Below are 27933 nucleotides of genomic sequence, written 5' to 3' on the forward strand. Positions count from 1 at the left end.
TGCTATGTGATACGATACCATAATCTTTATCATCAGAGCTGATGGGCTCCATTCAGCTTGTATGGACATGTATTTTTGAAGCTTGATTTTGGAAAGAGAAGAGCGACAGGTCTGTGGGATTTGCAAACCAACCTCACGCAGCCTGACCTCAAAGTAAACTAAATGTTCACAGAGTGTTCCTCCTGGGGCCTGTGTCTCCATCGCTTGTCAATGAGATTTATAGGCATTTCCTTTTCAGTCGCTGAGTGTCCATAGGCTGCAAGCTATAAAATGATACTGTTATATTGTATTATGTTAATTATTCACCTTTCACCTTAGGTTCCCAGGGTGATTTGCAACATTAAAATACAATAGAATGAGGGAATTGCAGAGTTGGAAAGAATCCTGAGGGTCCTCTATTCCGACACCCTCAAGACGTGCCCCCCATCCTATTTGAAACCATACCGGACCTTGCTTAGCTTTGCAAACGGGCTAGCATTTTGTTTTGCTTTTAATTGCTGCACCTAAACCGGTTCCCAACACCTTGCAATTACAAAAATAAGGTGGATCCAGAAATATACACCTAGGTGTCAAAAGTGTCCCGGTTCCTTACTGCAGCGTGAAGTCTTAATAATTCTCTCTCTCTCTTTTTAGGTAATAATACTTGAATTCTCACTTTCTCCTGAACGCACAGGCCTGCAAAGCTTTGGAAACAAGAACAGCCCTGGGCAGAAATGCTGTGAGGTGCCTCTGCTGCTAAGGCTATAAGGGTAGCCCTGAAATTATTGCCATGCTCTTTTTTTCCCTAGTGGCGGTGGCGGAAATAGCTCCCCCTGTTGGATTTCTGCCTGCTGCAAAGTCGGCAAACATCCAGCCACGCAATGAAAATGCACTCTTAGCATGATCAGAGTCACCCCGCCCTTTTTCAGCGCTTTGCACTCCACTTGGGGGGAACTAAGGAGAGCCGGCATCCCACCCCCGCCGTCTTTATTTCCTGCCTCAGTTTTGCCTTCTGGGAAATGGAGCCTTTCCCGGCTTTAATTTCCCTCCGCCGATCTCCAGCTCGCGCCTGCCCCTTTAACAGGTGGGCGGGGCAAGAGCGGAAGAACCTCCTGCGCGCATGCGCACGAGCGGGGGTGTGTGTGTGTGTGTGTGTGTGTGTGTGTGTGTGTGTGTGTGTGTTTGTTTGTTTGTGTGTGTGTGTGTGTGTGTGTGTGTGTGTGTGTGTGTGTGTGTGTGTATATATGTTTTCTCCCCGTCTCTATGGAGTCTACGCTCCCCGCCGCCGCGTCCCTCAAACTCGGAATTACGTCACCGTGCGGGCAGCCAGGCCCCCCGCGCTCTCTGCTGAGGGCGGAAGCAGCCGACGGACGTGGCCGGGCCTGCCCTCGGAGATCGCCTGAAGGACCCCGAGGCGCCGCGAGCCTCCGGCCCCTCGAATGATCCGCCACAGCCCTTAGCCGCCGCGCCTCCTCGTTGGCAGAGAGCCGGGGGAGAGCGGCGTTGGGAAGAGAGCGGGCTGGGAGCCGGGCTGAAGGGAGCAGTGGGGCCAGGCGCGGGCATGGGAAGCCCCTGGGGCTGAGAGGCGCGCTCCCCTTCACCCTCTGCGCCTGGAGACCCCCCGCTTCCTCTCCCCCCGCCCGCCCCCGGGCAGAAGGAGGTGCAAGACCCTCAGGCAGCGCCAAGGGCAGCCCCAGAGAGAGAGAGAGGTGAGGTCAGGTGAGGAGGGGAGTCTGTGCTGCAGAGGCTGGGGGGGCATTTGGGGGGGGGGCCGAGGGGCAGCTCCTCTGCTTAGGGTGGTGGGAGGCCCCGAAGCACCCAGCTTAGGCTTCCAGGGTGGGCGCAGGAGGGTCTTCCTAGGGTGCCATTGCTGCACCTGCAAAAGAACCCCTCCCCCATAAGATAGACTAACATAGCTCAGCCGGCAGAGCATGAGACTCTCTTTTATATATATAATAATAATTTGTATTAATCTTTAAACATATAAATTGCCCTACATACCACAAAACTTCACATCTTATACAGTCTTTTTGGACTTCCATCGGCACCTCTGATGATCCCCCATTTTTATCATTTCTTCAATTAGTTATCTTAACTAACATCCTCCTCTTTATCCGTTTATGCAATCATTCAAATCATTCACCTCACAAAACTTCTTGCAACCCCTACAAACATCGTCTGATCATCACAGTTGCTTTTCAAATAGTCCGTAAATTTACACCAGTCTTCTGCGAATCTCCGGTCCCACCGGTTTCGAATCCTTCCTGTTAGTTTGTCTAATTCTGCAGAGTCCATCAATTTCATCCTCTGATCTTCTTTCGTCGGTAATTCTTCTTGCTTCCATTTTCGTGTCGATAATATTCTTGCTGCCGTCGTTGCGTGAGACTCTTAACTTGAGGGTCAAGGGTTCGAGTCCCACGCTGGGCAGAAAGATTCCTGCATCACGGGGTTGGACTAGATGACCCCCCAGGGTCCCTTCCCACTCAGCAATTCTGTGGTTCTATGACCATGGAGTACAGCCCCCCCAACCCCGCAGTGTGGCATTCAGAGTGGGCATCCTCCAAACCGTGGACCTAAGGGGATGGCTGCTTAAGGAAGGGAACCAGGCAGAGGGCCTTCTCTGTAGTGGCGCCTTCCCTGTGGAACACCCTCCCACCAGATGTCAAAGAGAACAACAACTACCAGGCTTTTAGAAGACATCTGAAGGCAGCCCTGTTTCGGGAAGCTTTTAATGTTTGATGTATTATAGTATTTTAATGTTCTTTTGGAAGCCGCCCAGAGTGGCTGGGGAAGCCTAGCCAGATGGGTGGGGTATAAATAATAAATTATTATTATTATTATTATTATTATTATTATTATTATTATTATTATTATTATTGGCGTGACCCGATATGGCGCTTGTGTGTGGATGAATGCACAAATGAATACTTGCGGCTGGAGCCTCTCCCTCTCACCCCCCTCACTCCCTCTCACCCCCCAAAAACTGCATCTCCAAACCATCGTTTGATAAGGAGCATTAAGAGTCACCTGGTGAATCAAGCCGAAGGCCCAGCATCCTGATCCCAGCATCCTGTTCCCTTTGGGGAAAGCAGGGAGCAGGATCAGAGCAGGGGAGAGATGCCTCCGTGGTTTCCAGCACAACTGGTGTTTGGAAGTGTTGCTGTCTCCAACTGTGGAGGCAGAGCAGAGCCATCCTGGCTTCTTGTTTTTGTTTAGTTGTGTCCGACTCTTCGTGACCCCCTGGACTAGAGCACGCCAGGCACTCCTGTCTTCCATTGCCTCCCGCAGTTTGGTCAAACTCATGCTGGTAGCTTCAAGAACACTGTCCCACCATCTCGTCCTCTGTCGTCCCCTTCTCCTTGCGCCCTCCATCTTTCCCAACATCAGGGTCTTTTCCAGGGAGTCTTCTCTTCTCATGGGGTGGCCAAAGTCTTGGAGCCTCAGCTTCAGGATCTGTCCTTCCAGTGAGCACTCAGGGCTGATTTCCTTCAGAATGGAGAGGTTTGATCTTCTTGCAGTCCATGGGACTCTCAAGAGTCTCCTCCAGCACCAGAATTCAAAAGCATCCATTCTGGCTAGTAGCATCAATAGCCCTCTCCTCCACGGAATTGCCTAATCCTCTCTTAGAGCCCTGCATGTGGGGGCCATCGCTGCTTCCTGGGGGAGCGAGTCCAATAGTTTGACTATGCACTGTGTGAAGGAAGACTGTCTGTTTATCTGTCCTGAATCTTTCAACATGCGGTTTCCTGAAGGCTGTTGCCTGGCAGCGCCTTTGTCCTCCCTCTTCCCCAAAGCCGCAGGTGGTGGTACTATGAGGGCACAAAAAACGCCTAGGTTGTCATGATTTGGAAAGGTGGCCCATGCTTATACGTTTATGGGGTTGTTGTTTGTTGGAGTTTGGGAGAAGGGAAGACCCAGCAATGAACCATAGGGATCGACGAGGTGTTTCTCAGGTGCTTTGACGTCAACAGAATGGTGCCCTCAAAACGGTTGATTTCTGGGGGCGTTAGGAGAACCCTATTCCTCTCACAATCAATCCGTCTCCTCAGGGAATTCTGACAACCGTAACTCAGTGAGGAACGGGCTTCCTCACGACTTGGCACCGGTACCAAAATACAGCTCCCAAAATTCTTTGAGGGAAGCCGCAGCTTTTTGCAGTTGTAATACAGTCGTGCCTCGCAAGACGAAAAGAATCCGTTCTGTGATTCTCTTCGTCTAGCGGTTTTCTCGTCTTGCGAAGCAAGCCCATTGACGGATTAGCGCTATTAGTGGCTTTTAGCGGCTTATCTGCTGATCGGATCAGCTGATAAGCGGCTTACCGGCTTAGAAAAAGGGGGGGAGGGGAAAAAAACCAGCAGGAACTCACAAGACATTGTCGTCTTGCGAAGCAAGCCCATAGGAAATTCGTTTTGCGAAGCACCTCCAAAACGGAAAACTCTTTCGTCTAGCGAGTTTTTCGTCTTGCGAGGCATTCGTCTTGCGGGGCACCACTGTATAGTGATTTCAAAATGTGTGGGGTGAATGTGACCCAAGACCAAGACCTTAAGCTGGCATTGGCCAAGATAGTGTCCCCAAAACTATAATGTGATTCCAGAGAAATTGTGCCTCGCTGAATAATGCTTTTCTGTTCTTCCTCTCAAAGCCCCGCCCAGTTCCCACCCCCTTTCTCCTGTTACCACCCCATGATGGCCCGCCCCCCGTTTCTTGTCCTCCTCCTTTTCTTCCTCCTTTCCCTCTTATCCACAGCCTCTTCAGAGACCCACTACCAGCGGGGGGACCCAGTGATGCTTTACGTCAACAAAGTGGGGCCTTACCACAACCCCCAGGAGACCTACCATTATTACCAGCTCCCCGTGTGCTCCCCGGAGAATATCCGCCACAAAAGCCTTACCTTGGGGGAGGTGCTGGATGGAGACCGCATGGCCGAGTCGATGTACGAGATCCGCTTCCGGGAGAACGTTGACAAGAAGGTCCTGTGTGAAATGAAGCTCACACCTGAGCAGGTAAGCCCGGCCAGAAAATCTTGGATTGGATTCCAAGGTCTGTTTCATGGAGCTGGTGTTTACCGTCTGGGTTCCTGGTTCTGCGGGACATCCCTAATTTGACTTTAAGGTTTGACAGCTGATTCCTTTTATCCTGTTATAAAGCGAGATGAGGGCCGCAACCCCAGAGTCGGCCACGACTGGACCTAATGGTCAGGGCTCCCTTTACCTTTACCTTTAGGGACGCGGTAGGCGCTGTGGGTTAAACCACAGAGCCTAGGGCTTGCTGATCAGAAGGTCGGCGGTTCGAATCCCTGCGACGGGGTGAGCTCCCTTTTGCTTGGTCCCTGCTCCTGTCAACCTAGCAGTTCGAAAGCACGTCAAAGTGCAAGTAGATAAATAGGTACCCCTCTGGCGGGAAGGTAAACGGCGTTTCCGTGCGCTGCTCTGGTTCGCCAGAAGTGGCTTAGTCATGCTGGCCACATGACCCGGAAGCTGTACGCCAGCTCCCTCGGCCAATAAAGCGAGATGAGCGCCTCAACCCCAGAGTCGGTCACGACTGGACCTAATGGTCAGGGGTCCCTTTACCTTTACTCCTGTTATCGTTTTCAGAGTCTGGTATCTCAACACATATTCCTCTTCTGGTCAGCTTGGGCTCCAGGATATTGGGGTGGGTGGGTGTGTCTTATTCCTTTTTTTCTTTAATAATTTTTTTAATTAACCATTTCCACATAGCATATCAAAACATAACATGTTCATTATTCCCCCCTCCTTGTTTCCCATTCCCCATCAAACCCCCCTCCTTCCAAGACTTCCCTCAGCTCCTCTCTCTGATTTCTCAGCACATGTCGCCCTCTGCATATTATAAAATTATTTCAATCCTTATATTATCTATCTACCATGTTACTAAACGCTAAATTTGTGTATGCTTATTCAAAACCTGCCAAGGAGTCCAATTCATTTTGTTGTCTTTTTGTTAAAAGTTCCCATTCTTCTTTAAAGTCACAGTTGTCCTTATTTCGCAGTTTGTATGTCAATTTAGCCAATTCTGCATAGTTCATCAATTTCTCTTGCCCCTGTTCCTTTCTCGGGATTTTGTGTGTGTGTGTCATATTCCTGGCTCTGAATCTAACCTGGACTTTGTTGGGTTAGAACATCAGACCTGACCAGCTAGCATCCTGATTTTAGCCTTGCAAACAAGATGCCTATGGGAAGCCCCCACAACAGCACTCTAAATTCAGGGGCACCCTCCTTCTGACGGTGGAGATAGTAGACGTTGGTAGCCTTCTCCTTCACAAATTTGTCTAATCCTCATTTAAAGCTGTCAAAGTTGGTTGCTGTCGCTACACCTCGTGGGCAGCAAATTCCATAGGTTCGGAAACTTCAGCTGGTGCAGAATTCAGTGGCCAGGTTGCTCATCGGAGCAAGACAGTTTGAGCATATTATACTGATCCTTGTCCCACTGCACTGGCTACCAATTAGTTTCCAGGCCCAATTCAAAGTGCTGGTTTTGATCTATGAAGCCTTAAACGGCTCAGGACCACAATACCTCATATGGAATGCCTCTTTCCATATGAACCTACCCAGACCCTGAGATCATCATCTGAGGCCCTCCTTCGTGTGCCGCCTCCTCCTCGAGAGGTTTGGAGGGTGGCAACACGAAAACGGGGCCTTCTCTGCAGTGGCTCCCCATTTGTGGAATGCTCTCCCCAGGGAAGTTCGCCTGGCGCCTTCATTATACACCTTGAGGTGCCAGGCAAAAACGTTCCTTTTTAACCAGGCCTTTGGTTGATCTGATTGACATCCTATGCCCTTTTAAAATGTGTTTTTTTTTGGGGGGGGGGTTATTGGGTTGCTGTTTTATTTTTATTAGGTACTTTGTGGTTTTATATCTTGATTTTATTCTGTGAACCACCCTGAGACCCCCGGGCGTAGGGCGGTATATAAAATCAATAAGTGGAATAAAAATAAAACAGTTTATTTGCGCACTCTCAGATTAGAGGCAAATACTGAATCCCATGCATCCTGGATCAGTTTCCTTGCATCTCTTCCTCGGGCTTTTGAAATCTCGGGGAAAAAAGCAATCGGTAAGACCAAGCTCAGTCAGTAGAGCATGAGTCTCTTTTAACCTCAGCGTTGTGGGTTCAAGTTCCGCGTTGGGCGAACGATTTCTGCATTGCAGGGGGTTGGATGACCTTTGGGGTCCCTTCCATTTCTACAGTTCTACAACTCAAGCACCGTTTGGGGTGTGTTGGTTTCTTTCCCTTCTTTTTTTTAATACTTTTTATTCATTTTCAAATACAAATTTATATAACCGATATCACAATTTATCACATAATCTTCTTCTTTTTTTTACTTCCCCCAGTTTCTCTGCCAATCTTCTGTTTTGTTTATTTATTCACACATTTTCTAATTTTAATATTGCCTTTGAAATATAACCTCCCCAATCTTATTCCCTTTTTTACAATATTCCTCATATTTTCACAGAACGTCTTGAAAACCTACAAGCGTTGTCTGTTCATCACATATACTTTTCAGATAATCTGTAAATTTCCCCCAGTCCTCAGTGAACTTCTGGTCTCGCAAATATCGAATCTTCCCCGTTAGTTTATCCAGTTCTGCAAAGTCCGTCAATTTCAATCTCCATTCTTCAACCGTCGGTAATTCTTCCTGTTTCCATTTTTGGGCCATGAGTATTCTCGCTGCTGTTACTGCGTATTGGAAAAGTTTACAATCTTTTTTACATATTTCATTTCCTACAATTCCTAAAAGAAAAGCCTCCGGTTTCTTAACAAATGTATATTTCAACATCTTTTTCAGTTCATTATAAATCTTTCTTTCCCTTCTGTCCTGACGGTTTCCTTCCTCCCCATCAGGTGGAGCGTCTCCGGCAAGCCATTGAAGAGTTGTACTACTTTGAGTTTGTGGTGGACGACCTGCCTCTCCGGGGCTTTGTGGGGTACATGGAGGAAAGCGGCTTCCTGCCCCACACCCACAAGATCGGCCTCTGGACCCACCTGGACTTCCACCTGGAGTGGAACGGCGACCGCATCATCTACGCCAACGTCAGCGTCCGCAACGTCAAGCCCACCAGCCTGGACGACGTCCGCAGCGTCCTCCCCGTGGCCCACACCTACAGCGTCCGCTGGTCCGAGACGGTGCTGGAGCGGCGGGGCGACCGGCGGGGCAGCCGCAGCGGCGACGACGGCTTCTTCCCCCGCACCTTGGAGATCCACTGGCTCTCCATCATCAACTCCATGGTCCTGGTCTTCCTGCTGGTGGGCTTTGTCGTCGTCATCCTCATGAGGGTGCTGAAGAACGACCTGGCGCGCTACAACCTGGACGAGGAGGCCTCCACCTCGTCCTCGGGCGACGACTTCGACCAGGGCGACAACGGCTGGAAGATCATCCACACGGACGTCTTCCGCTTCCCGCCCTGCCGCAGCCTTCTCTGCGCCGTGCTGGGGGTGGGCAGCCAGTTCCTAGCCCTGGGCACGGGGATCATCGTCATGGCTCTCTTGGGCATGTTCAACGTCCACCGGCACGGTGCCATCAACTCGGCCGCTATCCTGCTCTATGCTCTCACCTGCTGCATTTCCGGCTATGTCTCCAGCAACTTCTACCGCCAGATTGGAGGCGAGCGTTGGGTCTGGAACATCCTGCTCACCACCAGCCTTTTCTCCGGTGAGGCCCGGCGCGTTTTCAGTTCTTGTGCGTCAGGGCAAACATTGGGAGCAAGAGGAACCTGTCCTTGGAGGAGAGAGAGCTCTTCGGCTGCCTCTCCTTTAATAATAATAATAAATTTTTATTTCTATCTCGCCCTCCCCAGCCGAAGCCGGGCTCAGGGCGGCTAACAACAATAAAATACAACATTCTAAAATCTTTTAACTATAAAATTAATTCAAATCAAATTGATGGCAACTATTGGGCTGGAGTTCTGTGAAGATTGCCAAAGGAGGGAGTCAGACTGTGCCTTGGCCAAAGGCCTGGTGGAACATCTCTGTCTTGCAGGAAAGATGTCAAGTCCCACAGGGCCCTAGTTTCTTGTGGCAGAGCGTTCCACCAGATCAGAGCGTTCCACCAGATCAGAGCCACAGCCGAAAAAGCCCTGGCTAACCTCTCTGTGGCCCGGGACCTCCAAGTTCCTCCGTGGGACATACCAGGAGAGGCGGTCCCGTAGGTATGAGGGTCCTAGGCCGTGTAGGGCTTTGCCCAGAGGATTGGGACAGTCTGGTCCCTCTGTAGATCTTCCTTCTGTACATTTGGGTCTTGCTAGTCCCTGCTAGTGGCAGTCTTCACGAGTCTCCTCTATGTTCCCCACTCCTGTCTTCTTCTTTCTTTTTTCTCTGGCGATCACTCGTAGCTAAGTAAGATTGTCTTCCATAAACACGGTCTTAACAGTGAGTCCGTAAGTGACTGTGGAGGCCAGTTCTGGATCCACACATCCTTCCACAGTGGGGACACAGTTTTCCAGGTTGGAGTTGATTGCGGTGTGGATTTGCCAAGTGTTCCTTCCTCTTAGCGCGTTTCTCCCTTGCGTCCTGAGTTTGAGTGTCTTCAAAGCCCATGACACCTTTGATAAAGGCTGTTCTCCAACTGGAGCGCTCACAGGCCAGTGTTTCCCAGTTGTCGGTGTTTATACTACCTTTTTAAAGATTTGCCTTGAGAGAGTCTTAAACCTCTTTTGTTGACCACAGCATTACGCTTTCCATTTTTACGTTGGAAATAGAGTAGTTGCTGTGGAAGACGATCATCAGGCATCCACACAACATGACCAGTCCAACAAAGTTGATGTTGAAGAATCACTGCTTTGACACTGGCGATCTTTGCTTCTGCCAGTACACTGGCATTAGTTCGCCTGTCTTCCCAGATGATGTGTAAAATTTTCCGGAGACATGGTTGATGGAATCTTTTGAGGGGGGTGATCTAGGGCAGGAGTGAGCAGAAGGTATATCACTACCTGTTGATGGATCTCTGGTGGTTTTAAGCAGATCAGCAAGGATTTCTGATTCCCAGTTGTGCAGCAACAAAATCTCCCCTCCCATTACATTGCTGCAAGGAAGAAAGTTTCTGGGAGGGTAACCTGATGTGGAGTTTTGTGGGTGGGAGGCCTGTGAACTCAGTTCTGTTCCTCTGCTGGATAATCTTGTTGCCACATGTTCCAATTCGTTTGCACTTCATGAGGACTAGGAACATGCTGCTCTTTGTAAAACGAGAGCAGATTTCTCAGGGGCTGTGTTAGATCTGTGAGCATTAAACGCCCCGTTTCAGCTAGTAAACTCAGTCCTTTACAGCAGAATGCAGCAGCAGCAACTGTGGTTGGAATGGTAACATCAAAGGTTTTATTTATAAAGCAAACAACCAAACAATAGGGCAACTCTCACATCCTTCTTCTTCAACAGAGGAGCAGAGCAGAGAGGGTAATTAAGTAATTAAAGGAAACCTGCAACATTATGCAATGTGAGAATGAGACATTACAATACGGTGGTACCTCGGGTTACATGCGCTTCAGGTTACAGACTCTGCTAACCCAGAAATAGTACCTCGGGTTAAGAACTTTGCTTCAGGATGAGAACAGAAATTGTGCAGCAGTGGTGCGGCAGCAGCGGGAGGCCCCATTAGCTAAAGTGGTGCTTCAGGTTAAGAACAGTTTCAGGTTAAGAACGGACCTCCGGAACAAATTAAGTTCTTAACCCGAGGTAAAGGTAAAGGGACCCCTGACCATTAGGTCCAGTCATGGCTGACTCTGGGGTTGCGTCGCTCATCTCGCTTTATCGGCCAAGGGAGCCGGCGTACAGCTTCCGGGTCATGTGGCCAGCAGGACTAAGCCACTTCTGGCAAACCAGAGCAGCGCATGGAAACGCCGTTTACCTTCCCACCAGAGTGGTACCTATTTATCTACTTGCACTTCGAGGTGCTTTCAAACTGCTAGGTTGGCAGGAGCAGGGACCGAGCAACGGGAGCTCACCCCGTCGCGGGGATTCGAACCGCCGACCTTCTGATCGGCATGTTTAACCCACAGCGCCACCTGCGTCCACTGTACTAACAAGATTCCCACAAAGGAGCGTGGGGGGTGGAGGGAGGGCAGCTGGTCCAATTTGCCTGAGACGGATACAGCCCGCGATTTGTTGCTGACGCTGCTGCGTGTGCTTCTCTCTCCCAGCTCCCTTCTTCCTGACGTGGAGTGTCGTCAACTCGGTGCACTGGGCCAACGGGTCAACGCAGGCGCTGCCAGCTACCACCATCCTGCTGCTGCTGACCGTCTGGCTGCTGGTGGGTTTCCCTCTCACCGTCATCGGCGGCATCTTCGGCAAGAACCGGGCGGGGCCCTTTGACGCCCCCTGTCGTACCAAGAACATCGCCCGGGAAATCCCGCCCCAGCCTTGGTACAAGTCCACGCTGGTTCATATGACGATTGGGGGCTTCCTCCCCTTCAGGTGAGCGTCGGCTCAGAGCCTGGGTCTCCGGCCGCCTCCGTCCTTTTCTATCCCTCCTGGGCTCTGAGCTGCCCACTTTTATTTTATTTTATTTTATTTTATTTTATTTTATTTTATTTTATTTTATTATTTTAATTTTCCACTATACAATTTAGTAAAAAAGAGAAATAACACATAACAGAGAAAAGAAATACAGTAGTACCTCGGGTTACAGACGCTTCAGGTTACAGACTAACCCAGAAATAGTACCTCAGGTTAAGAACTTTGCTTCAGGATGAGAACAGAAATCGCACAGCGGCTGCAGCAGGAGGCCCCATTAGCTAAAGTGGTACCTCAGGTTAAGAACAGTTTCAGGTTAAGAACGGACCTCCGGAACGAATTAAGTTCTTAACCCGAGGTACCACTGTATTAAATCGTTATACATTAAATCATTATACAATATCCTAAAATTATACTGCTTTTGCTTTCTTTGTTTCTGTTTCCTTTTTCCTCTCTTCTTTTCTCTATCGTTCTTTTTTCTTTTGCTTCTTTTCCTTGCGTCTTTTATTATTGCGTGCGGTAGGGCAGGGCGATGTCTGGTTTTCAACACTGTGATACATCACCAGCTAAATACGGCCATATGCCGATATATCACAATGTCTGAAATAAGGATGTGGGGGGGTTATGCAGAGTGCGGTCCTCCGACTCGGGGTTAAGGAGCAGCTAACATGCCGGTGAAGGTGATGCTTCGTTGTTGAAGGACCCTGCGTGAGAAGCAGGGAAGGGAAGATCTCCCAGGTTGGGAGAAGAAAGGGATACTCCCAGGTGAGAGCTGGGAAAGTTCACCTTTCTTCTGTGTGGGACAAGTTAGGATCTACCTGGGAAGGAGGACTTTACAGTGGTACCTCGGGTTACATACGCTTCAGGTTACATACTCCGCTAAGCCAGAAATAGTACCTCGGGTTAAGAACTTTGCTTCAGGATGAGAACAGAAATCGTGCTGCGGCGGCACAGCAGTAGCGGGAGGCCCCATTAGCTAAAGTGGTGCTTTAGGTTAAGAACAGTTTCAGGTTAAGAACGGACCTCCGGAACGAATTAAGGACTTAACCTGAGGTACCACTGTATACTTTCCCCCTTTTTTCTCCCTCTCTTTATTTTTTTGTTTTCGTTTTGATTGGTTTGCTCTTTTCCTGCGGATAAATAAATGAGTAAAAGTGAAAAGTCAAGTAGGAGGTGACCTGATAAAGGTTTGCAAAAGAGAGAGCGCTTAGAGAACGCTTTCTTATAACATTGGAGCTCGTGGGGATCCCACGGAGCTAAACTTTGGAAGCCGCCCAGAGTGGCTGGTGCAACTCTATTTCTTTGGCTTTTAAATTTACAGTCGTACCTTGGAAGTCGGACGGAATCCATTCCAGAAGTCCTTTCAACTTCCAAAACATTTGAAAGCCAAATCACGGCTTCTGATTGGCTGCAGGAAGCCCCTGCAGCCAATCAGAAGCCATGGAAGCCCCATTAGACTTCAGGTTCCAAAAGAACGTTTGCAAACGGCGACAATTGCTTCCAGGTTTGCGGCATTCGGGAGCCAAAACATCCCGAGTTCCAGGGCGTTTGGGATCCAAGGTACGAGTGTGATTATTTGATTTTTCAGATTAAAATTTTGCAGTCATGTAAAAACAAGTTTCTAAGGAATCTCCTGAACTTCCATCCTCCCCTTTGTGGGTCCTCTTCCTAATAATATCCTCCTGTATCTTTTCTTCGTTCTGCCCGGACACTGAGGTCCAGCTCCGAGGGCCTTCTGGCGGTTCCCTCACTGCGAGAGGCCAAGTTACAGGGAACCAGGCAGAGGGCCTTCTCGGTGGTGGCACCCGCCCTGTGGAACGCCCTCCCACCAGATGTCAAAGAGAAGAACAACTACCAGACTTTTAGAAGACATCTGAAGGCAGCCCTGTTTAGGGAAGCTTTGAATGTTTAATAGGTTATTGTATTTTAGTGTTCTGTTGGAAGCCGCCCAGAGTGGCTGGGGATACCCAGCCAGATGGGCGGGGTATAAATAATAAATTATTATTATTATTATGACCCAAATCTTTTACATCTCCATTGTGTCCAGAATTAGGGGTTCAACTCAGACGGGTGATGTACAAATACGCTATTATTATCTTTATTTATCTTTAATAAATAAAGAACGCTCTGCCTCATGAGACCAGGGCCCTACAGGATCTGATTTCTTTCCGCAGGGCCTGTAAGACAGAGTTGTTCCACCTGGCCTTTGGCTTGGAGCCCATTTGATTCCCTCCCTCCCTCTCTTTCTTTTTTCTTTTCCTTCTCCTCCTGCGATGAGGCTACATTTTAATATTTTAATGTTTCAGTATTTTAATGCTGTATTTTAATTTTGTTTTTAAGTTGTAATCATTCAACTTGTTTTTATTATTGCTTGTAAGCTGCTCTGAGCCCGGCCTTGGCTGGGGAGGGCGGGGTATAAATAAAAATTATTATTATTATTATTATTATTATTATTATTATTATTTATCTTTATTCCCTGTTTAGGGAAGCTTTTAATGTTTGATGTATTACAGTATTTTAATATTTTTTTGGAAGCCGCCCAGAGTGGCTAGGGAAGCCCAGGGAAGCGGGGTATAAATAATAAATTATTATTATTATTAAAATTATTATTTATTATCATTGGCAGCGCCATTTCTGTGGAGCTCTACTACATCTTTGCCACAGTGTGGGGCCGGGAGCAGTACACCCTTTACGGGATCCTCTTCTTCGTCTTCGCCATCCTTCTCAGCGTCGGCGCCTGTATCTCCATCGCCCTCACCTACTTCCAGCTCTCGGGTGAGGACTACCGCTGGTGGTGGCGCTCCGTGCTCAGCGCGGGCTCCACCGGCCTCTTCATCTTCCTCTACTCGGTCTTCTACTACTCCCGCCGCTCCAACATGTCGGGCGCGGTGCAGACGGTGGAGTTCTTCGGCTACTCCCTCCTGACTGGCTACGTCTTCTTCCTCATGCTGGGCACCATCTCTTTCTTCGCCTCCCTCAAATTCATCCGCTACATTTACGTTAACCTCAAGATGGACTGAGCGCCCCCCCTCCTTGCGCTCTCGTTGGCCGTAAAGCTCTGCTTCCCCATTGGCTAGGACAGGCGCCGCTCAAAAGCCGGGCCTCCCAGTTGGCTGGGAGATCAGCCCGAGCTCGGGAAAACCGGGCTTTTAAACGATCCGTCTCTCTCGTTAGCTGGGATCGGTTTCCGAGAGCTCCCCAGCTCACCGCAGTGGCGGTTGCTTGATCGCCGGGAAGCAGCAGGAAACAGGATCCAAAAGCCCTCCTCTCGTTGGTCAGCCCATCAGCGAACCTGTCAATCTGGCCAATTAGTGGGCACTGCAACTAATTTCCTCTTTCTTTCTTTTATAAAAAAAAATTGGTTGAAACTGCAGTTTGTGCGCTTTGGGGTGGGAATTATGGTTTGTTACTTACTCCCTTTAAACGGGTTGAAATGTGACCAATCGGGTGAGCTCTCTTCCTATTGGCTGGGCGGCCTGGTCAGCTGACCAACGCTGGGCTCGGTTAGCCAATCGCTCTCCTTCCCTTCCAAAGGGAAGTCGGGCTCTTGGCGGCTGACCAGCCGGGAAACGGGGAAGATTGTTCTGCCTCGATTCGCTTCTTTCGGAGCTTTTATGCAATCGGGTGACAGGTCCCAGCCAATCGTATTCCAAATAAAAACTGGCCCCTACGAGGACCGGCAGGGCCGGCCCTGCAGATGGAAATGGCCCCAGCGACCGGCACCACCTTGTCCCTCGGGGTTCCCCCCTCTACAGGATTCTTAATGCGGGAGAGAATTGGTGGGCTGAGGATTGGATAATTGTTTCCTCTGACCAGAGACCTTCCTGGGGGCTAGGTTAAAATGGATCTCTCCATGTTGGAGGGGGGCAGAGAAAGAGTCTTGTATTTGTTAGGCCTTTCCCTGCAGCTTTTTAAGGATCCCCCTATTTGCATGTTGTAGGATAGGCTGTACCAGTGTTTGGGAATCCCCTATGTTGTTGGACTACAACTCCCATCGTCCACTGCCAGCTTCGCCAACGGTCACGGATGATGGGAGTTGTAGTCCAACATCTTCCGGCTTGGGGAACACTGGTTGACCCCTTCAGAAGGGGATCCACCCTCTTCAGTGGATTTGCTTCACCAGCCGCCGCCACCTCATGGACAAGGTAGTTCCCCTCCAGTCAGAGGCCTCCCTGCATTGCCAATACCTTTGCTCCCTCCCTCTCCTACATTGCCTCCTTTGTTACTCCCAAGGTGCCTGGGGCTATTATAGTCTGGGTGGGGGAAGAAGCTGTCTCTTCGCCTTCTGCCACAGTCAAGAAAATGCCTATAATTATATATGGAAATTATATATATGAGGAGTTATGTATATTTAGCAAGGATCGAAGCTAGGGTTTTGTTTTGTTTTGTTAATTTGATTTTTGTTTCGTTCCAGCGGTTTCTTTTTACAGATCTTGAAATTAAACTTTATTAATTAAAAAGAAAAACCAAAAAACCTGGTTGCAAGACTCTCTGGCTGTCTCTTTCTTTCTTTCTTGCATTTATACCCCACCTCTTCCTTCAAGGAGCGTTTCCACCTCCATTGTTCATCCCGGACACTGAGGTCCAGCTCTAGGGGCCTCCTGGCGGTGCCCTCCCTGCGAGAAGGGAGGTTACAGGAAGCCAGGCAGAGGGCCTTCTCAGTGGTGGCACCCGCCCTGTCAAGGAAATAAACAACTACCTGACTTTTAGAAGACATCTGAAGGCAGCCCGTTTTAGAGAAGTTTTTAATGTTTGATGTTTTGTCGTTGTCAGGGCTGCCTCAGGTCTCAGCTCACAAAAGACCAACGCCAAGCTCTTCTTATATACAAGGATGTTTATTGCAGTTCATTATTGGTTCCACAACCGAGGCGTGCAGCCCCGCGTCTCTTTCCCCTAGACATTTGAAGTCCCCTCTGAATCGGTCCCTCCCCTACACCAGTTTAATAAGCTAACGCTGCTCCACCTTTTTCTCTCTTTCCTTTTCCGCAGGGTCTTTCTGCCCGCCGGGGTTCCCCCCCTCCTGCTTTCTCCTGAAGCGGAGTCTCCAGACTGCTCCTGCCCCCTCCTGCGGGCTTTGGGTCCTGGCCCCTCCTCCCCCGGGCTCCCTGTTCTCCCGCGCGCCTCCTCATTTGAACTTGGCACGCGCGCCCAACTTCTGACCTTCCTTTTGACAGTTATGCTACTCCCCTCACTGCCTTCCTCCCCTTCCGGGAGAACGGCTTGCTCTGATCCCTCCCCTTTCTCTGTCACCGGAGCTGCTCCCTCTGACACACTGGAACCTCCCCCTCCCTCGCTGCGCTCTGGTGGGGAGGCTGGCCCTGATTCCCAGCTGCCGCTTTGGGGTCCCATGCTGGCCCCCCGCTCCTGACACTTTCCCCCCGGGGCTCCCCTTGCCCTGACCACAGGCGCCCCTTTCTGGGAATCCTCTGATTCGCTGGAGAGACTCATGGAATCCCTTGCGTCATTGCTATCCTCTTCCTCGCTCTCCTGGGATTCCTCTCCATCGCTCTCCATTTCCTGCCTTCCCTGTGCCTCTGTCCCTGTACCCCTGACAGTCGTCTTTTTAATATCCTGTTGGGAGCTGCCCAGAGTGGCTGGGGAAACCCAGCCAGATTGGGGGGGTATAAATAATAAATTATTATTATTATTATAAGGAGCTCAAAGTGGGGTACATGGTTCTCCCTGTTCTCATTTTAATCCCAACAAGCCTGTGTGGTAGACCCGGCTGAGAGGCAGTGACTGATACCCAAGGTCACCCAGTTAGCTTCATGGCTGAGTTGGGATTTGAACCCGAGTCTCCCAGCGAGACCTGGACCATAAGGAAGGCTGATCGCCGAAGAATGGATGCTTTTGAATTCTGGTGCTGGAGGAGACTCTTGAGAGTCCCATGGACTGCAAGAAGATCAAACCTCTCCATTCTGAAGGAAATCAGCCCTGAGTGCTCATTGGAAGGACAGATCCTGAAGCTGAGGCTCCGATACTTTGGCCACCTCATGAGGAGAGAAGACTCCCTGGAAAAGACCCTGATGTTGGGAAAGATGGAGGGCACAAGGAGAAGGGGACGACAGAGGACGAGATAGCTGGATAGTGTTCTTGAAGCTACCAACATGAGTTTGACCAAACTGCGGGAGGCAGTGGAAGACAGGAGTGCCTGGCATGCTCCGGTCCAGGGGGTCACGAAGAGTCGGACACGACTAAACAACAACAAACACCTTTTTAAACAATATTTTCCCACCTCTCCTCCCCCTATTCCCACCACTACCCGCCTTATCACTTAAATATTCGTAATTAGGATGGTTATAATTTAATATCTGTAAAGTCAAATAAAAATTCTTATTGAAAACATTTTTTAAAAACAACTATAATAGGATCCAGAATGCAGCAGTCTGATTGGTCCTAGAACAATAGGATCCAGAATGCAGCAGGCTGATTGGTCCGCAGGCGCCACCCAATCCAGCTCCAGTCCCAACCCCAACCCCAATCTGATTGGCCTACAGGAGAATCCCAGAATTAGCCAATCACGTGTGGCCCATTGTGTTAAATAATGTATAGAAAGCAGACATTTCGGGGGAACTCCCATTCCTCACTGCTATGAGCTGAATAAAGAGCATAAAATCCAATCTCAACTCTGAGTATATTTAATAAACAGATACACTGCTGTACCAGTGTATCTGAAGTGTATCTGAAGAAGTGTGCATGCACACGAAAGCTCATACCAAGAACTAACTTAGTTGGTCTCTAAGGTGCTACTGGAAGGAATTTTTTTATTTTGACTATGGCAGACCAACACGGCTACCTATCTGTAATCATAAACAGAAATAGTTTAAAACAACACGCGTAAAAAAACTCAGAGCAGATGGTGGCCAGTAGGTCCTCCCAGGGCAGCAGGGGGAGCCCGAGGCGCCGGAAGCACGCGTGGCGGAGCCCCTCTGTCCCCCGGAAGCGGCCGCCTTGTCTGCTCCACATGTGCTGGGAGTTCTGTAACCAACAGCTACTTGGGCTTCGCCTGGCAGCTGCCTCCCTTCGCCTGTGGGGCTGAGGCTTCTCCCCCCATTTCTCTCTCTTTTTGGGGGGTGGGGGCCCCAGATATCTCCTCCTCCAGTCTCTCCATCCCTTGCGGGGCTTCCCCTCCCCATACAAGCCAGGGGTCTCCCTGCCCCACTTTTCAGTGGGGCTCCTCCTTTCCCCCTGTAACTTTATTATTTTTTTATTTCCCCTTCTATATATTTCTATCTCCTTCGCCTCCCAGCACAATGGCAACTGAGGAGCTGGAGAAGATACTGTCAGATTTGCTGCAGCCTGACAATGCCGTCATCCAACAGGTAGAGCTGGGCAGAAAAGTGTGGGGCGGCTGGGTTTGAAAAAGCATCAGGATCCAGGCATTTCAGGGGAAGCAGGATATGTGAAATCCAGGGGGGCATGTCAGTGGTCAGGGCTTGGAGCGACCCAAGTCTTAGAAAATAAATTAAAAGTATTAATATAGTGCGATTTATGAATCGCCTGTTATTCTTTTTGCATCTCTCTCTCTCAAGGGGCCACCAAAATAATAGCCTTAGAAATAGCACACGAAAGACCTGGAGGTCTCATTTTAAGAGCTATTGGGAAATGAACCCTGAGGGACCACCTCACCCGGCTGGGAAAACTCGTCCAGGCAAAAAAAATAAAATTAATGTTTTCAGATGTTTCTGGAAAGCACAGATAGTGGGCGCTGCTATGCAATCTCTAATGAGGTTTTAATTCGCATGCTTTGATTACGGATGTTTGTGCAACTGGTATCTGTGCTTGTAAGCTGCTTAGCAGACCATGTGGGCATAAATTATACCCTTTTAAAATGTGGCTCTTTTCTGGGGGGGGGGGGCAGGGAGTGTTTTTGGGTTGTTGTTTTTATTCTGATTATATATGTTGTGATCTTCCCTGTTTAGGGAAGTTTTTAATGACTGATGTTTTAATGTGTTTTTAATCTTTTGTTGGGCGCTATCCAGAGTGGCTGGGGAAACCCAGCCAAATGGGCAGGGTATAAATAAATTATTATTATTATTTATTACATCCCTGAGTTCTTTGGGTACACGGCGGTATATAAACTCAATAATAATAATAATAATAATAATAATAATAATAATAATAATAAGCAGGATAGGAATGGGGCGAAATGCTAATAAATAGGGGAGGGCAAGGTTTTGGATTGGGAGTTGTATGTTGAGGTGCAGCAAGATGCAGAGAACTGATTTGGGGGATGCGTAATACAGTCATACCTCGGGTTGAAGTTGCTTCAGGTTGAGCGCTTTCGGGTTGCGCTCAGCAGCGACCCAGAAGTAACAGAACGTGTTACTTCCGGCTTTTGCCGCTTGCGCATGCGCAGAAGACGCTCAAAATGATGTCACGCGCATGCGCGGAAGCGGTGAATCGCGACACACGCAGACGCACGGACGCGAGTTGCGTTCGCTTCAGGATGCGAACGGGGCTCCGGAACGGATCCCGTTCATATCCAGAGGTACCACTGTAATGGCTCTACTGGATCAGGCCAGTGGCCCATCGAGTCCAGCATCCCGTTCTCAAAATGGCCAACTTGGATGCCTTAAACACGCAAGCAGGATTTGAACGCAAGACACCTCTCTTCTCCTGCGGTTTCCAGCAACTGGTAGTCGGAAGCCATGCTGACTGACTGTGGCAGCAGAGCATAGCCACTGTGGCTAAGTAGCCCTTCTCTGCGAATTTGCCTCATCCTCTTTTAAATCCATCCAAGTTGGGGGCCATGACTGCCTCTTGTCTTGTGGGAGGGAGTTCCATTGTTTAACAATTCGCTCTGCAAAGAAGGATTTTATTTTATCTGTCCTGGATCTCCCTACATTCAACTTCCTTCTGTTTAATTGTTCTGAGAGAGGCGTCTGAGATAGAGACTGGTCTTATGGGGGGGTCGGCCCTCACAGGATATCCCAGTTCTCCTTCTCCAAGTCAGTTAGTACAATAGGCAGGGGAAATTTCCCCCCCTCCAAATAATCTTTATTAGTTTTCCGATTACATACTCCACATACACATAATGCGTTTTATTTTACATTTATACTTGCTCCTAAGCGCAGACTTCCTTCCTTCCTTCTTCTGGTATTTTATATCACATATAATTTTATTGCATTATTTTCACCCATTTTGTATATTTTCCATTTTCCATATTTGTCCGTAGTATATCCATAAACAAATAAATCCACCTGTTTATACAATTCTTGTTTTCGGTCTGCATGTATTTACAACTATTGTTAGTTATATTAATCTCCTTATACATTTTGCTTCATATTATTTTCATTATCCATCACTTTTCTTAATCGTTCCCGTTATGAGGTTCATTCCCAATTCTACTGGTTTCACTATTTCATCTTATCTTTCCTATATACGACATAAATTTTTCCCACTCTTTTTGAAGAAATTTTGCTGGTGGGTAGTCTTACCTTAAGGGACGTGGGTGGGGCTGTGGCTTAAACCACAGAGCCTAGGCTAACTTGCCGATCAGAAGGTTGGCGGTTCGAATCCCCGTGACGGGGTGAGCTCCTGTTGCTCGGTCCCTGCTCCTGCCAACCTAGCAGTTTGAAAGCACATCAAAGTGCAAGTAGATAAATAGGTACCACTCCAGCGGGAAGGTAAACGGCGTTTCCGTGCACTGCTCTGGTTCGCCAGAGGCGGCTTAGTCATGCTGGCCACACGACCCGGAAGCTGTACGCCGGCTCCCTTGGCCAATAAAGCGAGATGAGCGCTGCAACCCCAGAGTCGTCTGTGGCTGGACCTGATGGTCAGGGGTCCCTTTACCTTTACTAGCCTTACCTTAGGACCCCTAGATCTGAAACCGCTCCTTGTCTATGGACTCAGGAGTTGCCAGTGGCTGACTGCCTCAGTCATGCTCTTTGTAAAATGGCAAATCGCAGCAGCTGCCCCTTCGGAGCTGTTGTGAAATACAAATTCCTTTGCATGGAAGCATTTATTTATTGACTTTTTATTTAAAAAAAAAGAAAAAAAGGTTTTAGGACCAGTTTAGGGCATCCTGTCCCTCTGGGTATAGCAGAAACCCATGCTGCATGAGAAATAATATGGCATGGTTATTTATGTACGCCACTACTGCGCCCCATGTTTTGTTAGCCCCAAAATGGAAAACAAGTGAGGTCCCAACTAAAGAAGAATAGCAACTTAAGCTGGTGGAAGATGCGCAGCTCACGGACTTAACATATAGAATAAGAGCACAAGAAGAACATACGTTTAGAGAAGATTGGAAAACGTTTATTTAATATATTATTACTTATTTATTAAATTTATATACCGCCCTACACCCAGAGGTCTCAGGGCGGTTCACAGGATATATGGGAAATAACTGTGTAAACTTGAAAATGTTGGCAGCATTAAGATAAACTCAACGGTATCGATTAAGTTTTGATGGATGTAATGATGGAATACTGAATGGTTTAGTTTAGGTAAAATATGCAGGGGTTTGTGATATGCAAAATGAACCATGGAAGGAGAAGAAGGGAAGTCACTGATATTTTAAGGATGCTTAAAGGAGTATTCTAAATTGTGAAACTGAAAATGTAATAAAAAATTTATACAGTGGTGCCCCGCAAGACGAATGCCTCGCAAGACGGAAAACTCGCTAGACGAAAGAGTTTTCCGTTTTGGAGATGCTTCGCAAAACAAATTTCCTATGGGCTTGCTTCGCAAGACGACAATGTCTTGCGAGTTCCTGCTGGTTTTTTTTCCTCCCCCCCTTTTTCTAAGCCGCTAAACCGCTTATCAGCTGATCCGATCAGCAGATAAGCCGCTAATAGCGCAAATCCGCTAATCCTTCAATGGGCTTGCTTCGCAAGACGAAAAAACCGCTAGACGAAGAGAATCACAGAACGGATTCTTTTCGTCTTGCGAGGCACCACTGTATATGAAAAGAAACAGCGCGGCTATACTCTGCAGTGACTGAACTGAAGCTTTGGGTCGTGACGCAGTGGGTCAGTGCATCAGGCTGTTGACCAAAACTTTGGTGGTTCGAGTCCCCCAGGGATGGCGGTGGGCAGGATTTTGCAGTGGGTTGGACTAGATGACCCTCGGGATCCCTTCCGACTCTGTCATTCTTCCTCCTCAGGCTACAGCCCAGTTGAAAGAGGCCCTGAAGCATCCTTTGGCACTGTCCCACCTCTGTCAGGTGATGTCCAGCTCTCAGAATCCGCAGGTAAGACCCTGCAGGGCTTAGCCCAGGGATGGGTTAATCTGGGGGTACCTTCGTGGACTACAAACTCCCCACTTCCAACTGTTGGGTGTGCTGGCTGGCGGTCATGGGAGTCCAACAACACCCGGAAGGCCACAGGTTAAGTACCGCATTTTTCGCTCCATAAGACGCACTTTTTCCCTCCTAAAAAGTAAGGGGAAATGTGTGTGCGTCTTACGGAGCGAATGCAGGTGGGAGGCTCTGCTCAGCGCTCCCTTTAAAGAGCCGCGTGGAGCATGTGTGCGGCTCTTGGGGGCTTTTCCCCGACGAGGGACAAGGGCAGACCGTCAGTCCCTTCTCTTTTTTTTATTTTTTTAAAAGATATTTATTAAGTTTTCACAAATTATAAAATCAAACACAATACAAACAAACACGCACAAAGACAAACAAATATAATTTCAAAACCTTATTCTCTTAAAACTTACTTCACCGACCTCCTCATACCTCCCCTTTCTACTTTTCAATTTCAAATATTTAGTTCCGCAAATCCTCACCCTTAATTTAATCTAATTGTAATCCTTTCTTTTCCTTTAACCTAATCTTTACAGCTGTAATCCGCTTGCTTCTATAGCCGCAACAGTTTAACACTCATTAATTTTACAATGTTTCTTAAGATAGATCTTAAATTTCTTCCAATCTTCTTCTGCCGTCTCTTTCCCCTGATCACGGATTCTGCCAGTCATTTCAGCCAGTCCCATGTAGTCTATCACCTTCATCTGCCATTCTTCCAGAGTGGGTAGATCTTGTGTCTTCCAATACTTTGCGATGAGTATTCTTGCTGCTGTTGTAGCGTACATAACCGTCAGTCCCTTCTCCCACCTCACAGAAAAGCCCCCAACGCTCTGCGCAGCTCTTTAAAGGGAGCGTGGCTCTTGGGGGCGAGCCAGTCTGCACACCACACCGCCCTTCCTCCTGTGTCCTCACCGGCCTCTCCCATTTGCCTCTTGTCTCCTCCACCCCCAGATCCGGCAGTTTGCCGCTGTGTTGGTGAGAAGGCGTCTAACCAAACACTGGCGGAAGATCAGTGCGGCTGACCAAGACATGTAAGTCTGGATGAGGAAGGCATTCTGGGGGGTGTAGAAGGGAAAGACGGGCAGGGGGTTGACTTGGAACAGCTCCTGGTTCACAACTCAAATATATAAAAGGATGTCACATAGAGGAGGGAGAAAGGTTGTTTTCTGCTGCTCCAGAGAAGCGGACACGGAGCAATGGATCCAAACTACAAGAAAGAAGATTCCACCTAAACATTAGGAAGAACTTCCTGACAGTAAGAGCTGTTTGACAGTGGAATTTGCTGCCCAGGAGTGTGGTGGAGTCTCCTACTTTGGAGGTCTTTAAGCAGAGGCTTGACAACCATATGTCAGGAGTGCTCTGATGGTGTTTCCTGCTTGGCAGGGGGTTCGACTCGATGGCCCTTGTGGTCTCTTCCAACTCTATGATTCTATGATTCTAACTCACTCCCATTCCCAAGGTAAAATTTAACCCCGACTCTGAAATCTTCTCTCTTCCAGGCTAAAGACGCTGGTGCTATCCACCCTGCAGAAGGAAACAGAGTGAGTGTTCATATATAATATAATAAGTATTGTAATTATAAATTATTATTTATTCCCCAGCCACTCTGGGCAGCTTCCAACAAAATATTAAAATACAATAGTCTGTTAAACATTAAAAGCTTCCCTAAACAGGGCTGCCTTCAGATGTCTTCTAAAAGTCAGGTAGTTGCTTATTTCCTTGACATCTGGTGGGAGGGCGTTCCACAGGGCGGGTGCCACTACTGAGAAGGCCCTCTGCCTGGTTCCCTGTAACCTGGCTTCTCTCAGGGAGGGAACCGCCAGAAGGCCCTCGGCACTGGACCTCGGTGTCTGGGCTGAACAATGGGGGTGGAGATGCTCCTTCAGGTATACTGGGCCAAGGCCGTTTAGGGCTTTCAAGGTCAGCACCAATACTTTGTGCTCAGAAACGTACTGGGAGCCAATGTGGTCTTTCAGGACCGGTGTTATGTGGTCTCGACGGCCGCTCCCAGTCCCCAGTCTGGCTGCCGCATTCTCAGCCTCTCTTCTCCCCTCCCTTTTCCAAATATCTTCTTTTCCAGCCATAAGGTCTCTCTAGGTCTGGCCCAGCTGGCTGCCGTCATTCTGAAGAACGAGAGGCTGGAGAAATGGCCGCAGATGCTCCAGCTCATCCAGCGGGGGGCGCGCTCGCAGGACCCCACCCAGTGCGAGGTATGGGGGGGGGAGTTTCAAGGGGTCTTGCTTCCCTTCTCTCAGCTTGGTCCCCCAGCTGCGGTTTGGACCTGGCGGAGACAGCCGTGGCTTGTAGGCAGGTTGCGCTCTGCTAACCAATTTATGCTGGTTTACTTAACAAAATTTGGGTACCGCTTGGTCAAACGCAAGAGGTCTCTTAAGCGCTTTACAGAATACAGTCTAGAATATTGATTAGTAAAGCCTATAAAAGCAAACATTAAAAACAAGTTGCATGTACAGTGGTACCTCGGGTTCCAGACGCTTCAGGTTACAGATGCTTCAGGGTACAGACACCGCTAACCCAGAAATAGTACCTCAGGTTAAGAACTTTGCTTCAGGATGAGAACAGAAATTGTGCAGCAGCGGTAGCCGGAGGCCCAATTAGCCAAATTGGTGCTTCAGGTTAAGAACAGTTTCAGGTTAAGAATGGACCTCCAGAACGAATTAAGTACTTAACCCGAGGTACCACTGTATATGTATGTGAGTGTGGATGTAGATAGATAACTAGAAATAGGTTTAGACTATGGGGGAATAATTGGCACAGATTTAGTGTTGTCTTTTTTAAAAAAATGGCATTTAAAATAAAATGTATACTTTATTGTTTCATAATTTTTTAAATTTAATGTTCTATGTGTCTTTTTCCCCTGTGGAGCTGCTTGGAGTGCTTCTGTTACAGGATGGCTATGAAAATGTAGTAAAAATAAGAATCAAGTATCCTTTGAGCGGGGAAAAAACCCCACTGTAGAATTGAGGCATTGGAGAGCCAGTGTGGTGTAGTGGTTCAGAGTGGTAGACTCGTAATCTGGTGAACCGGGTTCGATTCCCCGCTCTTCCACATGCAGCTGCTGGGTGACCTTGGGCCAGTCACACTTCTCTGAAGTCTCTCAGCCCCACTCACCTCACAGAGTGTTTGTTGTGGGGGAGGAAGGGAAAGGAGAATATTAGCCGCTTTGAGACTCCTTAAAGGGAGTGAAAGGCGGGATATCAAATCCAAACTCCTCCTCCTCCTCCTCCTCCTCCTCCTCCTCCTCTTCTTCTTCTTCTTCTTCTTCTTCTTCTTCTTCTTCTTCTTCTTCTTCCTAGCGGCTCTCAGATTTCCTTAAAATAATAATACCATATTTACTTGAATCTAATGCACACCTTTCCCTGCCAAATTATGCAAAAATTAAGGTGCGCATAAGGTTCGACGGCACGTTTGCATTCACCAGCAAATACTTTTTTTTGGGGGGGGGATTCAAGGTTCTGAAAACGGAGTCGCGCATTAGATTCGATGGCGCATGAGACTTGAGTAAATACAGTAACAAGCCCTAAAGGGACTTTTGCACCCCCTTCTGGCCGCAGGTGGGATTGCTGCTTCTGCATTCTGCCCTGGAACTGGATCCTGAGGTGTTCGCGCCACACTTCAAGGAACTCCTGCGCCTCTTTCACCAGACGCTCAACCAGCGCAACCAGCCAGCCACCCTTTACTACTCCCTCCGAAGCCTCAGCACCATGGTCCCCGTGCTGGGCTCTGACGAGATGGTGAGGCCCTCGCTATTTCTTCTTTTTAAAAAAAAAAAAAAAATTAATGATGCTTTTCAGATCTATCCATCTCACTAATTTTACAATCATTTTAACATTTCAAAACTCGACTTCCTTCCCCTTCTTTCTGCGGTTCCTTAAATTTATATTTACGGTGGTGCCTCGCAAGACGAAATTAATTCGTTCTGCGAGTTTTTTCGTCTAGCGAATTTTTCGTCTTGCGAAGCACGAGTTGCTCCTCGAAGTCAAGTCGCAACTGCTTTAAGAAAAAGGAAGCAAACTTGCAAGACGTTTTCGTCTTGCGAAGCAAGCCCATTGGGAAATTCGTCTTGCGACGCAACTCAAAAAACCAAAAACTCTTTCGTCTTGCGAGGCATTCGTCTTGCGAGGTACCACTGTAATATCTTCTGCATATCCTAATTCATTTAAATTGCTCATTTATTCATCTACTTAAAATATATACACTGCAGGTTATTACAATAATATATAAAACTGCAGGTTATTACAATAATGCTGCCAATGTTCTTTTGCAGTTTATCTGTAAATATTCAATAAACCATTTCCATTCTTTTATAAAAAGTTTGTTGTCTTGATTTCTTATTCTTCCAGTAAGTTTCACCATTTCTGTATATTCCACAAGTTTTTGTATCCATTCTTCCTTTGCTGGGACTTCTGCTTCTTTCCATTTTGGGGCAAGTAGCATTCTTGCCGCTGTAGTCGCATACATGAATAAGTTTCTATACCGTTTCGGTAGTTCTGTCCCTATAATTCCCAAAAGGAAAGCTTCTGGGGTTTTGTTTTACAAATGTTATTTTAAACATCCTTTCCAATTCATTATATATCATTTCCCAGTAAGCTTTAACCTTACTACAAGACTGCCACATAGGATAAAAAGTACCTTCTTTCTCTTTACATTCCCAACACTTATTTGATTTGGATTTATACATTTTTGCTAATTTACTCGGTGTTAAATACCACTGATATATCATTTTCATATAATTTTCTCTTAGACCATAACATGCTGTGAATTTTATATACATATTCCACAATCGTTCCTATGCTTCCATGTCTATATTACAGTGGTGCCTTGCAAGACGAAAAGAATCCGTTCTGTGATTCTCTTCGTCTAGCGGTTTTTTCGTCTTGCAAAGCAAGCCGATTAACAGATTAGCGCTATTAGCGGCTTTTAGCAGCTCTTAGCGGCTCTTAGAGGCTTATCGGCTGATCGGATCAGCTGATAAGCGGCTTAGCGGCTTAGAAAAGGGGGGGGAGGAAAAAAAAACAGCAGGAACTCGCAAGACATTTTCATCTTGCGAAGCAAGCCCATAGGAAATTCGTTTTGCGAAGCACCTCCAAAACGGAAAACTCTTTCGTCTAGCGGGTTTTCCATCTTGCGAGGCATTCGTCTTGCGGGACACCACTGTATGACCAATATCTATTGCCAATGTATCATGAGGTCTGCTGCTATCTCTTTAGCTATTTTTCAGTGTACTGTACAA

At 47.9% G+C, this 27933-nt stretch overlaps 2 protein-coding genes across 2 annotated transcripts in view; both read left to right on the forward strand.

The window, feature by feature from the left end:
• The first annotated feature begins 4631 nt into the window (after window positions 1-4631).
• TM9SF1 (transmembrane 9 superfamily member 1) lies at window positions 4632-15922 on the forward strand. Its single transcript, XM_082197686.1, has 4 exons — window positions 4632-4982; window positions 7838-8645; window positions 11125-11398; window positions 14064-15922. Exons 1-4 carry the CDS (start codon window positions 4662-4664, stop codon window positions 14455-14457), a joined length of 1797 nt encoding a protein of 598 aa, XP_082053812.1. The 5' UTR covers window positions 4632-4661; the 3' UTR covers window positions 14458-15922.
• Window positions 15923-18386: 2464 nt separating this feature from the next.
• Window positions 18387-27933, forward strand: part of IPO4 (importin 4) — a 59930-nt gene continuing 50383 nt past the window's right edge. Inside the window, exons 1-7 of the mRNA XM_082197532.1 lie at window positions 18387-18466; window positions 18687-18759; window positions 22548-22634; window positions 23634-23713; window positions 24182-24223; window positions 24763-24892; window positions 26255-26434. Coding sequence (XP_082053658.1) covers window positions 18402-18466; window positions 18687-18759; window positions 22548-22634; window positions 23634-23713; window positions 24182-24223; window positions 24763-24892; window positions 26255-26434 — 657 coding nt within the window. The 5' untranslated portion in view covers window positions 18387-18401. The remainder of the gene's footprint in view (window positions 18467-18686; window positions 18760-22547; window positions 22635-23633; window positions 23714-24181; window positions 24224-24762; window positions 24893-26254; window positions 26435-27933) is intronic.

Source organism: Podarcis vaucheri (genome assembly GCF_965113315.1).
Source record: "Podarcis vaucheri genome assembly, chromosome: 13".
NCBI classification, from domain to species: domain Eukaryota; kingdom Metazoa; phylum Chordata; class Lepidosauria; order Squamata; family Lacertidae; genus Podarcis; species Podarcis vaucheri.

Excerpts from the sequence above, each read along its gene's own strand:
- TM9SF1 (XM_082197686.1), top strand. The coding sequence starts at position 4,662 with ATGATGGCCCGCCCCCCGTTTCTTGTCCTCCTCCTTTTCTTCCTCCTT. Across the intron at positions 4,983-7,837 it reads TGAAGCTCACACCTGAGCAG|GTGGAGCGTCTCCGGCAAGC; the intron begins GTAAGCCCGGCC and ends CCTCCCCATCAG. Across the intron at positions 8,646-11,124 it reads CACCACCAGCCTTTTCTCCG|CTCCCTTCTTCCTGACGTGG; the intron begins GTGAGGCCCGGC and ends TCTCTCTCCCAG.